At 39.2% G+C, this 19020-nt stretch overlaps 1 protein-coding gene across 1 annotated transcript in view; it reads right to left on the bottom strand.

Moving 5' to 3' along the window:
* Window positions 1-293: 293 nt before the first annotated feature.
* LOC139737193 (CSC1-like protein 2) overlaps window positions 294-19020 on the bottom strand; it is a 54278-nt gene continuing 35551 nt past the window's right edge. Inside the window, exon 4 of the mRNA XM_071647870.1 lies at window positions 294-1631. Coding sequence (XP_071503971.1) covers window positions 1464-1631 — 168 coding nt within the window. The 3' untranslated portion in view covers window positions 294-1463. The remainder of the gene's footprint in view (window positions 1632-19020) is intronic.

The following is a 19020-nucleotide window of genomic DNA, read 5'->3' as shown; positions in this document are numbered from 1 at the left end:
TTACTGATGGGAAATGTAACAAGAGTCTTTTCCATTACCTGCAGTGAATATCTTTGGTGTAATGGTATTCAGCTAAGTGTTGATATAAATGTCTTTTTCTTTTGACAGTGATTTCAAGAAAAGATTTTACACTAGAAAACTATGATAAAGTCATTGCTGTAAGAATTACTGAGCAAAGAATCATTATGTATACTTACATCTAATGTTTTACCATGACATCTAAATAAAGTAATATAATTCCTTTAAATGATAATAAATAAGACAGAAGAGAAAGCATTGATAATATTGTCTATATGGGCTTCATATCATATCAGCTCATTTATCAAAACTAATATCAATGTAGTATTAGCCTATGGTAATGTAGACTTGTGAATGATTAGATATTATAGCTCTTTATAGTTCTATATATGTTATACAATGATACACAAATATTCATCTATGCAGTCTTTATACTGACACAAAATATGGCTCTGATATTCATTGACAGGTAAACATTGCACGGTCATTTCTACATGTGTTTTCCTGATTAAAATACATCATATTTTCCATATTTCTTTACGATATCGTCCACATACAACAACCCATATACGGTGTGACATCATTTTTGCATACTAATACAAAGTCATACTTGTTTTATGCTCATCCACAGAATAACTCAGAAAACATGAATACGCCTGAATATACTACAGCTTCCAAGATATTGGTACATTATATTTCAGCTGAAATGAGCCATGTCAAATTGGTGGTGGTTCAGGACTTTTTCTTTAAAGGACTATTTGGACAGCTCTGGACTCTTTGCACATCACTAGCCAATGGGTTTTTCATGGTGTTTGTCTAACACTGGAGGCTAAGCTTGTCTCTTAGTTACCTAGTCCAATTAAGGGCTCATTGTTTGTGACTAGAACATGACCTTTGACCTTTGTATCCCATTCATTAAATTTTTGCCTTTTGGCTCCTCCTTGGACAGATAATCACAGCAATCAAATTTGTGTATGTATTCACATCTTCTCGAGATAACAACTCAATGAACTAGACAACAAAATAACCATTTCTTCCCAGCTGGCCAACTGCCAATGCAGCAAGTTTAGCTGGTTTTTTCCCCCCAGCCCATTTCTTGTCACCTCCCATAGAAATAATCCTCATGTCTCATCACCTTTGATAGAAATACTCCTATCACCAATTCGGAGCAAGGCATTTTGCCAATATGTACTTGAGGTGAATATGATGTGTATGATTCTTGGTTGTTCTCACTTCATTAATCCACACCTTCCTTGGGGACTTTTGCATCCACAGGTTATCATGAGTGAAAACAAAATGGAAAGCGGTAACAAAAGAAGAATGCCGTTCGAATAGTTTCTATACAAGCTCTAGGGTTGCTATACCATCGGAAAAGTAAGTGTCATTCATTGTACCTAGCATGCTGGTATATATAGTGGATGGAAGCTAGCAGGGCCTGTTCAAGCCTATTCTTGTTCAGAGGACTCGGTGTCGGCGGGAGGCTGGTAGGAGATGTGCTCATTGCCCGAATCCATGGTTCCGTAGGCCTGGTGCTGACCTCTGACCCCAGTGTGACCCATGCCCTGACCCTCACCGGCTTCGGCATCCTCTTGCAACACCTCTGGCACAAAGTCCTGTGGGAATTGAGGGGAAATGAGATACAAATGAAAAAAAGGTTATTAAACGGGATGAAATCCCTAACCATGTTCATATATAGTGACCTGCATAATTGATTAGGCCGTCTTACAGTGCAAGCGCCTCCTTTCCAGTTCGCTTTTAGTCGTTATGGGAGAAAAATCCCAGAGCTACTGTAGCACTCCAAGTACACCCTGGTGCTTGAATACAAATCCGACATCAAGGACTTACCAAGCATGCCATAAGAACGGAAATTTCTCTTGGCATATTAACAGCCTGGGGAAAAAAGTCTTTCCACAAAAGTAACTGCAAAAGGGAAGCTGCATGATTTCTTGTCATTTGGCATGAATGCATGTCACCAATGCACCTTCCTCCCTGCGTGACTTCTATTCCCCCTTGCCCTACCTTTTGTAATAACTTTTCACTATCAGCCAGCAAATTACATATCACTTTGAGAGCAATTCAGCCATTTTGTTGTAGTTGGTTTCATTTTTTTTGACATCTTAAATTACCACGTTCTACATATGATGCAAACAAGCACCAAATCGTTCAACACGAAACGTGCTGATCTTTGACAAGTATTTTGTTGCTGCCCATTTCAACTTAATGTTCCCACAAAGTTTCACTGCAATATATTGTTTTTCTCTCATCCACATCAACTCTATGCCCCATATCTATTTAAGATACACAACAAAATAAATGGATGTCATGTTTAGAATTCTAATCTACATTTAATAAACACTTTGCGTGCCACTGAACCAGTTGCTGCTTATTTGCAAGAGCATAGCATATCTATACACCTGCTTCAGTTGTGATGATCATGGAATCTTACATGCCTGAAGATCTGGGGACATGCAGAAGTCAATTTGTGGCAGACTCTTTGAGGACAAGTTGGAGGTCACGGAACAATTACACCATGGAACAATTACACCACATCTCAAGGTGTACAATAATGAGATATCACCGAGAGCTCAATCTCATCTCAAGCAAATGAGTGAAGTCCATGAAAACGTCTGAAGTCAAGGATGTCAGCCTGGATGCGTTACATTTGCATGAACCGGCACGCACCAAAACAGAAAGCACCACCCACGATTGCTATTAGCAAACGTGAACCATATGACATATCTTATCCTGTAGTTTTACTCTGATATGTTCAGTCAAACCTGCTCAAAGGCCACCTGTCTATAGTGGCCACCTGCCATATACAGCTACTAATGAAAATTCCCCTGAGAGGAAAGCCACCTGTCCATAATAGCCACTTTTTTCTTCTTCTATAGAGAGGTTTTACTGTATTAAAAAAAATCCCCTAATTCTCTAATTCTAAGTTAATGGATATTCCTCTTCCTTCCCCTTTACAGCCAGCATATCAACCTTTTTCTTTTTCTTTTTCTGTCCACCTCATTTCTATCAGACCAATTTGACCTCACATCTCGTTTCTCCTCACACTTGGCGGCATCTATCTTCTTATGTCCCCCTCCCACCTAATACTGCTGGATGATTTTTTTTCTCTCCTAACCTCCTCACTTTCCTCTTTTCCTCTCTTACTCACCTCTCAGTCTTGTTTTATTGCAGTTTTAGAAATAAAAGAAGACTTTTCCTTTTTTTTTCATGCACTACAAACTACATAAGTACACAAATCCTTACTACTCAAGTTTTCCCCATACCTTTACTCATGCCTAATGGTCATGTTAGCATATTTCACTTTGTTAGTCTATCTGTGTTACTCTCATATTCTAAGTCCCCAAGGGCTGCTTCCAGGAGGATTTTTATCTTTTTTTTTTTCTTTTGCATGTATTATATTTTTCCATGTCTATTTGCCCTTTCACAGTATTCACCCCCACCCCTTTTTTGCAGCAATAAGTGTTAGTAGAGGACTTGAGAGAAACAGGAATTCAGCTGGGATTCAGTGACTAATGGGCCACAAATGTCATTCTTAAGTGGCTGAATTAAAGGGGATGTGGGATTGCCCGTGCAGTGACACGTGTAGTCAACAAGGGACAAGGCTCGCCGAGATGTTTTCCACGTGCTTTGCTGTGCACTCTCAATGCCCTGCATGTCTCAACGGGTACGTCCATCCTGCGCTTGAAGGGCAATGTCTCTTGTCAGCTCACGGACCAACCACTTTCAAAGCAAAAGTTTTCGGTTTGAAATGAACAAATCAGGTGATAAACATTGCAGAACAGTTTTGCTAATGTATATCAAAGGATTAATCAATTACACAGTCATCAGTATCTGATATTTTGAGAGGGGAGGTCTTCATTTCGAAAAGTTACAAGATGTTATATTCAGCGCTGCATGCTGGCACTTGTCTGACAGTCCAGATTGGCAAAAATTACTGTTGGACCAGTAACCTTTTCAGGAATGGGCCTGTAAAAAGTGGAAAAACTGGGTACCTACTGGTCCGACAGACAGGTTGGACAGGTAGGAAAAAATGGGTCAGTGTGCAGCCCTGTTATATTGTGCACATTTTCTGAATAAATGTTCAGATTTAAGAAGTTTTTGAATGGCTCAATTATTAAACATAGGAGTCTTGAGTTGAAAGGTCTAGACGAGAACAATATCAGGAAGAACGTCAGATCAATTTTTTTAGTATAGTTCTACGGATTGGGAGGCCTTTAATGAGGTTCCCTGCAAACACTCTGCAAATCTACCCACTTGGAGAGAGCTACACTTTCAACTCGGGCCTCTCCGACTTCTTAAGGGAGTGCAAAGATAACAACAACAACAACAACAACAACAACAATTACTACAACAACAACAACAACAACAACAGCAAACAAGGACTGACTGCATGTCCTATGATTGCAAACTTCATCTCGCACAGAGTTCAAATCTGTCGGGACAGACACATCCCCAAACTTATCACCCTAAATATCTCTGACGTTCTCTATTTCCAATATCCAGCATGGGGCTATACCTCTTTTGAGAGATGGGGGAGAGGATGAGTGTGGAGAGGGGAGAAGGAAGAAGAGTGAAAAAGACAAAGAAAGAGAGGGAGAGAAAGAGATAGAGAGAAGGGGAGACAGTGAGTGAGAGTGACAACCTAATCATAGCGTTGAGCCCTGACAAAATAAAAACTGGCACACCAAAATTCAAAGTATCCCAATATCAAATTGTGGGAGAAAATGAGAGACAAATCAAAAGGGGGTAGGTAGGTAGAGACAGAGGGGGAGAGAGAGAGGGGAGGGGGAAGGGAAAGGGAGAAGGAGAGAGGAGCAAAGAAAAGCTGGAGAGAAAAAGATTCATTTCAAAATACAACTCTACAAACTGAAGCCCCCAAATTTCTCTCTTGGATTTCCTCCATATCCAGCTTTGAGAGCCATGGATTGTGGCCAGTGAAGCATTATGAATGACTTTTATATTGAAGCATCCATAGATGCAGCGATGGACCTCAATGGGTACTGGTAGTCCATGCAACGCTGCATATTGTAGAGTCGTCAACATTCACACACCAGATCAGGGAGGTCACAGTGAGCGGCAAGGGAGACACTAGTGTGTTGCATCCATCTCACTACTGTAAAACTTTCGTGAACTGCCGCCGGCACCCAGTGCATCGTGTAGTCAAAACCCTTCATGTGTATTTTGCTTTCACTAATCTTAGCTCCTCGCAAATTTCACAAATTGTTTTGTGCACATGAAAATGTCTGGTTTACGTTATGTGATATCAATCATCAAATTGGGGGAAGGGGGGTTGTACATTCTTTTGTTATGACATGAAAGAAACATTTGAGTTTTCAGGGAGCCTCAAGTGGAATCGGGGAGACTTGGCAGCCATATATTATCATTGCTATTGGCTTAATCAATTTTTTCCGAACTTTATGTAACTTTGCAGATTCTATTGACCACCAGTTCTTGTTGAAGGCAAAATTTAGGTGCACATCTCGGGTCCATTTCATGAAAGTCTTATGAGAGACTTCACAAAATGGATTTTAGTTCTCTTTGAAGGTCTCCTCATAGCTACATATGAGTGACTTTGACCATTCTGAGATTTATGTAAAGACTTTTATGTGATGACTTCATGAAACGGACCCCTGGACTGATTCTCATGCATACCAAATGGCAATGCCATCTCCCAAGCAATTAAAGTGTCGAACAAAGCAAAAAGCAGTTCCCAAAAACAAAGGCTGCATGCTTCCCAAAAGGTTATTGTTTTTAATATTGATTGCAGATAAAAGACAATAGAATAAACATAATCATTTGACCACTCTACCATTATAGCTCAGCTCTGTAAAACGGAACTACAGTGTAGTTTCAGTCACATTATGTAACACTACGATGTCATGAATTTTCAATTTGTTTGATGATCGAGTAAAAATATTTGCAGTCTTGATATTTCTAGATACCCGAGAGCTGGACAGGTGGTTCGCGTACCAACTTTGGAATCGCATGACATCAGGCAGTGAAGCTCGTCTCTCATAAAGTAGTGAGCTTATCATCTTCTGGTGCAGCATATTACTTCTATTCCATCTCCAGAGAAAAGAGAGACCGTCAGAATCCTATGTCAACAATAATATTCTGCTCACAGAAATTAATATCAGGACAAGTGCCTTTTGTTAATAAGAAACTGTTGAGTCCCCAGCATTTAAGTAGGCTCAAGTTGATGTTTAGAATTCCACATACTATTGTGGCATTGTATAAATATGTGTGTGTGTGTGTGTGTGTGTGCGCGCGTGTGTGTGTGTGCGTGTATGTATGTGTGTGTGCGTGTGTGCATGTGTGTACGTCTGTGCTGGTTTTATCTTATGCCACTACTTTTACACAACCTTAGTATAACCAGACTTTTTAAATGCTATCATCTGACTCTTCTTTTCTGCCATGTTGACAAGTGACAAAAAAAAAGAAGATAATACGTACTTGAAATATAGACAGAAGAAAGCTATTCAAAAAAAAAAATAATGTGAAATAAGATAATTTTGAAATATCACGTCAGAATAATGAAGTTACTCAGGAAATGAGCACATACTGTTTTCTTTTTTTTTTCCGAATAGATGACAGACACACTGTATCCTGCCGAAACTGCAAATGTCATATCAAGTTGATTTCAAGAAACATATTCTGCATTAATTTCCTCCTAGTGCTCAACAGAGTATGAGGAATGAAATACCATGTCAACCTCTGCTCTGTAAAAAGCTTTCATTTCAATTTACACAATACTGTATGGAGCACCCAATTAGTGGATTTACTGTCAGACGTTCAAAATGAATATGAAAATATGAACGACCGAGAGAGAAATAAAAATGTCTGTAGCATTAAACATAAAGGAAGGAAACTGGGGTGGGGAGAGAGCAAAAAATACAGAGAAAATAAAATGCACTTCACATGTGCAACATTAGCTTCATGGCTGAACCCAATCGAACATCGCACACAAAATGCTCCCACGGTTCACTCTAAACAAATCACACACATTTCTTTTTCTTTCTGCTTTTTTTTTTTCATTATCAGCAGCTTGCCTCAAGATGGTACAAGAATGTCCAATTTGAAAGATTGATGGGAAACTTGATCCATTGGCTCCATCACTTATTCCCTTTTTTCCCACTCTCCACCGTAGCTTAACATGGAAAAGGTCAACACTCGCCACTTCAGGAGAAAAAAAAAATCAAAGGAGGCTGCTCATCTTTCATGATTTCAACATTTCTTATAAAAAAAAAACCCACAAGAGTACCAGTATATCTCTCTTCAAATTGTTGTTTTGTTATTGTCATTGTCATTGCTGTTTTTTTTTTATGTAATACAGTTATAAAGTACATGAATTACCTATATAGTGTAATACACAACAAATATTCCAACAATGTCTGATGCATATTCACAGCAATTTGGGGACTATAGCTTGCTGGTATAAATTCAAGGCCTGTATACTAGTGTTTTGAGAGAATAAAAAAGAATTTGAGAAAATAACTAATGATTATTTCATACACAAAGGTCCATTCCAGCCCCAGCATTTATCAATCACCTCCCATATTTCAATATATCTAACTGGCCCTTGTGCCTTCACAGTGGAAAAAAAAAACAAGAAGAAAATGATCAATTTGTTTTGTTTCTGAGGCCCAGCAAAAATTGGAATGACCATGCCTCTCCCAGGGTAGGGTAATATTGGAATGGTAATGAAAGAAAGAACGAAAGAAAAAAAATCAAAATGAATTTCTAGAATTCCGATGAAATTGTTGTTTTTAAGACAGTGCATTTGACTGGGAGGGAAATATTTATCAGAAGTCGGCATCTTTCCTGGTAGAAGTCTGTCTGCACCCAAAGTACATGCAGCGTTGTTCAAGGATTACTGCACACCACACCTAGCACATGCCATGAAATTGATGAAACACATAATCTACAATTATTATAACAGGAGGACTTGCAGTGAACAAATAAAGAAGTATGTAGACAGACAGGGTAGGTGACACATGGACATTATCATAGGGGTAGGGGAGGGGGAAGTGGTCCTTATTTAGGAGCACCAAGAAGTTGAATCGCCATGTTAACAGGATTATAACACGATTATTTAACATTGCATATCTGATCACCAGTCCCATGCCAACATGCCCACCAATATAACTTTATAATTGTATTATTTTGGGAGTACACAATGAGGCCTTTTTTTAATGTGGAAGGCTTTTAGGGTTTTTTCCCCCCCTTGCTTTTAAGAGGAGGATAAGGGACTTCTAGCAGGCAAAGGATGCAAAAGTGGTCCTGATTTCTGAATGAGCCACGTAGGAGGGTACAAAGCTGACTACAGCATGGATGAAAACTTGAACCAGTTAAATTCTATACATCCCGCTCTAGATCGTGCTTTTATGGGTTAAACAAATAATTTGGGATAAAGGTGTAACAGAACTTGACTCAAATTTTAGCTCATGTGCTGAAATGTTTTCTTCGTTCAAAATCACTAAAACATTCATAATCCCTATGACCATCAAGATCAAGTATTCAGTAATGTTCCCTGCCTTCAAACCTTTGATGAAATGTGAATAATAAAAAAAAGATTCATATTTTCCAACCATGCTAGATTAATTGCACCTTTTAAGGTTTCTTGCACCTTTTAAGGTTTCATGCAGCTGCATTCAGCTGTAAGGCTATTATTTTCACTAAATATTCAGTTGAACCTGGTGTTCTCAACTGCAAAGTGGTACACCTCTTAAAAGACACATGCCAAAAAGTCCTAAACATCTGCTCCAAGATAATTCCATACACGTGCAGGCAGAGGGTGGTGATATCCCCTTGGCTCTAAATCACATCTCATTGGCAGACTCTATCACAAAGCGCCCTTCTACATTTACCAACTGTGTGAATTTCATCTGGAATGCAATTAATCTGGAGGCTAGAAAACCAACAGAACAGGCGCTAAAAGGAAAGAATACAAAGTGTCAGAAAGAGAAAGAGACAGATAGATAGATAGATAAAGAGAGAGAGAGAGGGGGAATTTCAAGTTAAGATCAAATGGTATGCAGAAAAAAAAAATATGATGAGATAGATAAAAGTAGAAATTTGACATATTTTGAGGGATACAGGATAAAATGCAGAATAAAGAAAACATTAATTATCAATGAAGAGACATCCCAGACACTAGTGAAAAAGTGAGAGCAGAGGGCCTGAGAGAAAGAGAAAGAGAAAGAGAGTGAGAAAGGGGAGATACAAACAGACAAAGGAGTGAGAGAGAGTTTGGGCTCTAAACAAAGCATATGAACAAGATGCTGCATAAAGTGCTTGCCTGACTGCCCATGGCAAGTGAAAATCATTGGAACTATGGGAAAAAAATGCTTTCTCGAATTGGGCAAGCAAAAAGTTTTGAAGCCACCTCTGTTTTTCACTCCCTCCCTCCCCCCGGCAAACCCACAAAGTCAACCATACAGAAGCCCAAAGATAATGACAATTTAGTGATGCAACACACTTTAATTTCATTTCAGCAAACTTCCAACACTTTCGTAAAGAAACCCCACTGCAATGCAACACCAACACTTGATCGAGCCATGTTTGTTACTTCAACGTGTTTAGGCATGCAAATCAATGTGTGCTGCTTATTGAAATGATTGTGTTTTATTAAGCCCTTGACTTACAAGTGATTTTCTTACATCATTTTGTTATACTTCTGGACTTCATTTTTGGGCAAGTAAAAGTCATGTTCAGGCAAGTGTTCTGCAATAATTTCAAAATCTGCTTGCCTGACCAGGCAAGTGGTGGTATGTAGCACCCTAATGAAATGTCATCCATCCAAGTAATACTGTGGAAAGTAATTGAAATGATGCATAAACCTGCTGTATGAGGGAACAATCCATTCCATCCATTCTTCTGAAGTCTAAGCATTGGAAACTTGACAGTAATGACTTACTTGTAAAATACCTAACCCTCTCAGGAGCACAAACTTAATATATCATATTGACGCTTTACCAAACATGTCACTATGAGGACCAAAAGAGTTAAATGTAGACTATTTCTAGATGAATCAGATACAAGTTCCTTGCCTTTTCACCTTTGGCAGTCCACTGTGATATATACCTCCACTGACTGCAGAACTACAGTTCATAGATAGCTGCAATCTGTATTAGCATACCACACTCATCATTTTCCATCATCCAGTGATGGTGAAAAAGAGATTGAGTGGGGTGGGGTTGGGTACTGCTGAGGGGCAGAAAATCACAAGGATTATTGCCTTCTCGCACTTGAGGACTCCTTAGCAACCCCAGCTGAACACTGGGACAAACAAAAAATTAACACTTTGTATGCATGAAAATTATTGATTTGTAACACCGCGACAGGCTAGCCAAGACTTGACCTCTGTTCCCGGGGAGGATTAAAGGTATTGTTTACCATTGGGAGCAGTGATTTTACAAATGTTTGAGTAATCACATTTGATGCATATGTGTAGGTCAGTTGTACCACAAAACATCCTACCATATACAAATTTTGCAATAAAGCCTAAAATATAAGGAGATATCACTATTTTTTTACTAAACCATAACTGTCGATGGTTTAGTCTAGAAACAATTTTATTATAACTATTGTTCACATTTGCATATTTAACAATACTTACCCCTGATTGTAATGATTCAAATTTTTACATTGGTTGTCTTTATCCCGAACTCACATTTTAGAACTATTTTGAAGCACTAAAGCTGGGTTTTTGTTTCATCTACAAAATTAATGGTGAATAATTCCTTTAAAGGGATCATATTGATTGCAGTCAAGATCATTGCCAAACCATCGACATCATCATCAGGCATAAAGAGAATCCTTGGAGAGAGGCTAATTAGGAAGAGAGCCATGGATAGTTCCTAAGACCAATAAGATTAGCAAAGAGAAAAGCAGAGAAGAGGAAAGGGAGTTGAAGGCAGGTAGGCATTTGTATTCACAGAGCATCAACACACCACTCTACCATCTTGCACATACATATAATATATGTAGATACACGGCAGATCAACATAAAGATAGACCTTAATTGGAAACATGTCTAATTCGATAAATGCCCAGGAACAGATAGCCAGCAAGCCACTCTTAATCAGCCGGGTAAACAAAAGGCCTTTTTTTTCCCCCTTGGGTAACAATATATTGCTTTCTCTTCGTCAACAAGGGATGGCTTTGTCAGATACGACCTCCCAGCAGTAGACCCCAGTATGTCAGTACATACAGACCTGATGGTGGAGAGCATCAAGGACATCAGTCTTTTGCTAATTTTGGAAAATGCAATTAAGTAATATTGCAGGCCACAGGAAGGGCAGTATTACTACAGGTTCATTTGCACGTTCACATTTGTCACGCCATTCCACAAAATAGTGAACCACACCATTAGAGACCTCACAGGGGTAGTCGGTGGTTGATGATATTTGGAAGGGGCGAGGGGATAGGGGATAGGAGTGGAAGCCGCTTAACCCCCTGTCTGCTCAAAATACGGACTGGCACAGGAAATCCCATAGTGTTGTACACACTGACTGACGTCCCTGGCAGAAAAAGGGTTAATTGTGATGACTACCCCATGTCGCCCTATGTTATGCACTTTAGATGAATAAATATTTTTTTGGTGGTATTGTTGTTGTTGTTGTTGTTGTAATTGCCACAGCTCGTCCTGCTCTCTATTTCTCTTGTGCATTCACTCCCATCAACAGCATTGCCGCATGTATTACTGATGTCACTGCAACTCGCCCTGTAAAGATATGTGATATGTATGGGTTCAAGTGGAACAAACACTCCATGCTCTTGACTTGCGGATTTGGGTTGCAACGATATAGATGATGCAGTAGTGGAGTGACAGTGGATCGGGGGTGGGGGCAAAGGGGGTAGGGGCGAAGGAGGTGGGGGCGAAGGGGGTGGGGGATAGTTAAAGCCAGTCACAGTCGTTCCAGTGTCAGGTCGTCTCTGAATCGCATCCACATTTGCCACAAGGTGGAAAAAAACAAAGCATGCACACACACACACACACAAGCACACACACACACACACACACACACACACACACACACACACACACACACGCACGTGTACACCATGGACCAAATGATGTGGTGATTGAGATTCATAGCCGTGCTTCCACTGTCTTACAGCTCTTTCGTCCTGAATTCATTATGTGAGAGCCGGGCACAATGTGCACACATTAGATTCTCCTGGGCTAGCTAGACGGTGTAATGTCCAACTCCTGTTGCATCTCGAGGTGCTCCCTTTAAAGTACCCACACAGAAGATCAGCAGAAAGGGTACAGAACGTTGAGTGTCTTCTATCCTCATTCATCTCCATTCCCCCTAACTCTCTCTCCACAGTATAAAGAGAAATGCAGAAGAGCCCAATTTGTCACTTTACTATAGAAAAGGAGCGAGAAGAAAAGAAAGCCATTAGGAGATTTATGTCGTCTCGCCGAAGTGTGTCATTTTGGCATGCCTTTAATGATTCTCTTTTAGGAAAGCAACTTCATGGAGAATGTATGGGTGGGTGTCTGTATTTGGGGGGGGGGGGTGGTTGGAGTGCACAAATGAATGTGGCACCTTCCAGGTTTTTTTGGTCAGCTTTTAAATGTCACAAAAGGGTTTCTGAAAGTGGTGAGATGTGCACACATTCATTGCTTTAGTTGTCACAGTGCAGCTTGTGTGATGTTGCTACCTCTCTGGGCTTCATTTTCACTCTTGTACATATGTTAATCCCACACACATTTGGACTTTCACATACATTTCTCACTATTTCAAGCACTTTTCTATCTCTCTGACTCCACTGAGAGACTTGGATCAAGTTAACATCAGATAAACAGAAACAAAAAACACCCCTTTGTAACATGAACTATTGAAACATGTGCTCATGATCCGAATATTCATAACATTATATCTTCCTGTAAAGGTCATGTGACCTAGTCAGTCCCTGGCCTATCTGCTATTCTGTCACATAGCATGCCATCTAATATCAATTATCCCTGTTCATAAATAAGCTATAATGTACAAACTCAAAAGTAAGCCGCTGCTAGCAAAACTGGCCCATATTTATGAAAGTAGTTTAAATTTAGTGCATGGTTTATGCAAATTTCTTCTGCATGAATATGCATGACAGATTGTGTACATCAACAGACATCATCCAATAATAACAGCATGTTGATACTCGCTTGTGTAAGGTATGCCTATTTCAAGCTTATGTCAGTCCACAGCCTACAGTTAGGCCATGGATTTGATTTAATCCACTTTCAAGAATATCGGCCAATGAGTCTACATAATCAGTCTGTCATGTCTAAGGTTTGGACCTCAAAGCTAGCCCCGTAACTTTGGAGGTGACCTAGCAGAACTCCTTAGCAGGGCCTGGCGGTTAATGCACTAACTGCAGTGCTAACCCATATGTATCAAATAAGGTGTGAGTGCCTAATGGGCAAAGATTTTAGATTTAGTCCAATGCTATCAGCAGACCATTTTCTTCATGTTCTTTTCCTGCAACTCAGTAACAAACCCATTTCACTCACTTGCTGCATGCCCCCCAATCAATTTCTCGGGCAGGAATGCACTTGGTTGTTGCTAGGTAGAGTCTTCAATCCCCTCTTGGAGTGTTGGTGTGGACATTATACTGTATACGCTATATATTTAACGAGTCTAAATTTTCGTGAATTGGGACTTCCCAACAATTTCACGAGTGGTTAAATTCACGATTGTGGAGCACAGTACTGAACCGAGAATGTATGTGCGCACATCCCTTTCATGTCAGAATCAGAGTTCATATTTTGGTGTGTTTTTAAATTCGGGAATAGCATCTGATTCGCGAAATTTGTGAAAATAAAAACCTCGCAAAATATTCTGCATATAATACAATAATATGACAGGCATGCAATTCATTAATATTCTTTCATACCTTCATCCCCAAACTCATTTTTAGACATGAATGTGAAAACATGATGCTTTATGCTTGATTTCATTGTTTCAATGCATACAAACACACATCCAACATTTATACATACATGTAAAACAAACAAACAAACAAACAAATAAACAAATGATGGGACATACTGTATATAATTAATAATATTATTATTATTATTATTATCATTATCATTATTATTACTATTATCATCAATATTATTATTATTATCATTATCATCATTATAATCAATATTATTATCATTATTACTATTATTATCATTATTATTATCATCATTATTGCTATTATTATCATCATTATCTTTATTATTATTATTATCATTATTATTATTATTATTATTATTATCATCATTATCATTACTATTATTGTCATGATAATCATTATTATCATTATCATATGGAAACTGGATGGTTGACTTCTGCCAAGAAGCAGTGTGGTCACAATTCCATTTGCATCCATCCCATAAATTGCATCGTCAAAGCTCTCATCCATAAGAAGCAAATATGCATTATTATTGACTAAGATTAACTCTTATAGTTTTCATGATAAAACAATGCCATGTCTTACTCTCAACAGTTTTTCTGTATGCTATGGTGATTTGACATAAGAAACAAGGCAATCGCCAAATTGTGTCTCGCCCATTCGCGTACAAGGAATTAATATTTTTTATAACTCCAAGAAGTTAATTGACCTGCTTATGACCTTTGACCTTGTGGTGACCTTCAACACCCTAAGGGACATTTATCATCCAAGTTTGGTCACAAACGGACAAAGGGATCAAAAGTAATGGGCCACAATCAAAACGCGCCCTAAAAGCATAACATTGGGCCCTAAAAGTTTGTTGACCCTGTCTGTGACCTTTGACCTTGTGACGACCTTCACCTCCCCAAGGGACATCTTCCATCCAAGTTTGGTCACAAACGGACAAAGGGATCAAAAGTTATGAGCCATAAACGAAATGCGCCCTAAAAACTTTAAAATTGGGCCCTAAAAGTTCGTTGACCCCTGTCTGTAACCTTTGACCTTGTGGTTACCTTCAACTTCCCAAGAGACATCTACCATCACCGAATTTTGATTGCCATTGTAGCAACATGTGCTGAGTTACGTGTGATAAGAGAGTCTTGCAAGTAAACTTTAACGTATGACCTCAAATGACCTTTGACCTTATCATATGACCTCTTATGGCACCATAACATGAAGGTACCCCCAGTGCATCCATCACCCAAGTTTGATTGCCATTGTAGCAACATGTGTCGAGTTACATGTGTTAAGAGTCTTGCAAGTAAACTTTAACGTATGACCTCAAATGACCTTTGACCTTATCCTGTGACCTCCAACGGCACCATAACATGAAGGTACCCCCAGTGCATCTATGACCCAAGTTAGGTCGTAATCCAAGGAACTTATGTGAAGTTATTTGTCAAAAGAGAGTCTTGCAGGTAAACTTTAACATAGAAAAGAGAGTCTTGCACATACTCTTTAATATATGACCTCAAATGACCTTTGACATCATCACATGACCTCTGACAACACCATAACATGAATATACCCCTAGTGCTTCTATCACCCAAGTGTGGTTGACATTGCTGTAACAGTTGCCAAGTTATGCATCATAAGAGAGTCTTGCAGGTAAACTTTAACATTTGTGACGGACGACGGACGACGGACGACGGACGACGGACGACGGACGGACGGACGACGGACGACGGACGGACGCCATTTGGATCCCTTAGTCTCGCCGTCACCTCCAGTGGGCGAGACAAAAAAGAAAGAGCAGCCGAACTAATAGGTGGCTATCTAGTTATACCACGGATGTAAGTGACACACACAGGAGTGTGTATACATTGAATCAAGTGTATAATGAGGTACCTGCACCACACCAGGGACCATAAAACTGCCACCCTTGGTAAAATGGCTATAAACGCACTGAACAAAATTGTGCACACAGGACTATGCCCACGACACTTGGAACTACCATAACCAAGAAAAATGAGGCAAAAACAGGTGCATTTGTCTTGAAACTCTTATGTATATGATATCCTTCACACTTGATGATGATAGCCACAAAATTTGACATCAATCACTGAATTTGTGATTCCTTTAACTTTCCTTTATGCGAGCAGAATTTCACAGAACTTCATTAATGTAGTGTGTACAAAATATGAAAAAAAAAATATTCACTACGGCGACATGTGGGACACATTGAAACACACACACACACACACACACACATATATATATATATATATATATATATATATATATATATTTCTTTTTTTCTCAATAATGTGTAATTTTCATCTTTTAGTTAGTTTACTGGACAGGCCCAATCTCCCGAAGACTAAAACAATCCATCTGAAACATAATAATTACGGAGGTCAATTTTTCAAAGAAAAAACAAAGAGAATGGTGTGATAGATTTGAGGAATTCAAAATAACTATATCCATGGTCTTTAAGGGGTAGTTCCATCTGACCTGGAATATTCCCCGTTATTCCAATTCCCCCTCCCATTGCCCCCCCCCCCCCAACCTCCAGCTCCTCTTGATCTCCCCCTCCCCCTTTCCCCTGTCACCCAAGATTCATAGACTGCCATTAATATGCATTCTCTCTGTGCAGCATTTACCAGTCTCCTCAAGCCCTCCTCAAGCCTACAGGGGGTGATCCAATTTTCAATTCATCAGGGAAAGGCTTGTGGCTGACCCCTGACATGCACAAACGAATCGCAGCAACTCAAGATCAACATTTCCTCAGCACCTAACCCAATAGTTGTGAAAGCTGATGAACCAATAGTTGCACAAGCTCTGTTGAGCATTCTTTCATTTTCTTGGGAGGGCTGGGATGTCCATTTTTTTTTTTCTGGTAACTGAGGTGGAGCATTAAGGTATGCTTGCTCTACGAGTTTCTAGCTTTTTCACACAATATGATTCATAGACGGCAGTCAGCATCTCCGACAGTACTGTGTCAGGGTTTGGGCAAAAGAGTCTCCAGATATGGTGATGAGATGTGAAACTGATTGCTAAATTTCCCTCAATCTGCTTTGTATGGAGATTAGGCATGTCCAATCACCTTAACCCTACCGACTCTGAAGCATGTACGGTTACACGCCCCTCTCCCCAAAAGTCACAAAACAGCCCATTGCTGCCTTTGTGCACATAATATTTGGAGTGGTGTGTAAAATGTGTGTCTTTATCTTGGTCATATCATCCCTGCATCACTCTTACTCAGCGAATTAAACCCTATACAAACATATCATTGGGTGGGAATCGATGTAAAATTGTATGAAATTTCCCATTTCCTTCAGTGAGCACAGGTTGACATCACATTGTATATAACAAGGAATCTCTGCATGCTAAAAATTTTACAAAAATAATGTGTTATATCTCACCAGTGACTATTAGATGTACTGCAATGACAACTTTACAGAAATTTCACATCAAGACAACCTTACTTCTGTTTCAAAACATCTACATTACTCTGTATCTGAAGACCACCATCTTCAGTTTCTCGTCTGATATTACAAATATTTCTTCCTACCCATACTGTCTCCTTCCCAACATCCAATCAATACACACTGATGCAGACAAACAATGGCACATGGAGTCCATAAGTCACACTCCTGATTCAAACACTGTAGGAAAGGAGAAGGGGAAAAAGAATAAGAAGGAGAAGAAGGAGAAGGAGGAAAAAGATTAATGTCCCCTAGCTGATTTCAATCTCTGGTACAGCTTAAACTAATGTTTGCTGACAACAAATGATACCTTGTCTCCACTGTGTACGGAGCCTGTCTAAAGCCATTTGATACTCTAGACAGGAGAGAAAATGAGGAGAGAACTGAAGCTGTATGTTCATTGCCTTGAGCTTGGAATATCTCATCAATATTGATAGTTTGTTGAACAATTTGTGTTCATCAAGGCAATCATATCCCCCCATACCCAGTCTCTCTTAATAAACCTCAAAGACATGGTATTTTCTATATATGTATATAACTGCTTATCCTGCTTTAATGTCTAAAAGAGTTCTTTTAAGGTCCAACAGATTTATAAGTAGTATGTACATATCATGATGGTGTTTCTTTGAGATCAACATATATCATGATGGTATTTCTTTGAGAATGAAATTAAATGGATAGAACTTGAAACTGAATGCAGTGTCTATACAGTGCCAAAGGTACTGTTGTATAAGCATATATGAGCATCTAACAGAGCTTTAAAGTAATTTCATGGGAGATGTAAACCTTTACCTTGGTGGAAAGTCAAGTTCCATCAAAAGTTACACTCACCTAGATCCCTTTGTGAAAAGTAAAGTACCATTACAAGCTCCATACATCTTAATACCTTGGAATTTTCAACAATGTTATCATTTTATTTAAGGAAAACAATAACGAAAACTGCTTTCAGCATCTCAAGGAGGAACTGGGTTAAATTGTGAGAGGGACAAAGTACAGGAGGTCTTTTAAGGAACTCTATATGGTGCTACTGATAATGAACCACTGCCTGAGAATCAAAGCAAATTTCCTTTAGACAACCAAAATGTTTTGTTGTTACACACATAAAATCACATTTGTCATAGCAATATCCACACAAGCCCCTCATTGAACAAGGAAGCTTCTACAATGAAAGTTGACATCACTGTAAAGCTGGAACATACGCATCCATGTTAAAGAGTAGACCATCCTCTGTCTTTATCGTCAGAGTACTGCATATTACATGCATGCATCTTCTATTCATCAAATGACTTTAACCTGTTGAGGATGAGTCCCGAGTACACTCGGGCAGGTGTCTATGGGAAATGCGTGGTGTGGCAAAATCAGTCTGTCCTAAATGGGTTAAAGCTACTGGTAGCTTTATCAAACATCTTCTCTTCAAGTTTTTCACAACATTTCCAGGTCTAGATGCTTAACTGGTGATGTTTCCATTTTTTTCTTTTGTATTAAAAAATTTCCCCTTTTTTCTCATCTTTTTTTTAAAACGGAGAGAGAGAGAAAGAGAGAGAGAAAATGGGGGGGGGGGGGGGGGGGGGGGGGGGGGAGACACAACTGTAAGCTAATCAAAGAACAGTCAGATTTA

The sequence above is a fragment of the Diadema antillarum genome, unplaced genomic scaffold (assembly GCF_040938485.1).
Source record: "Diadema antillarum isolate AM-2024a unplaced genomic scaffold, OU_Dant_1.0 seq00000685_RagTag, whole genome shotgun sequence".
In the NCBI taxonomy this organism is placed as follows: Eukaryota; Metazoa; Echinodermata; class Echinoidea; order Diadematoida; family Diadematidae; genus Diadema; species Diadema antillarum.
This window is presented reverse-complemented; position numbering and strand designations above follow the sequence as displayed.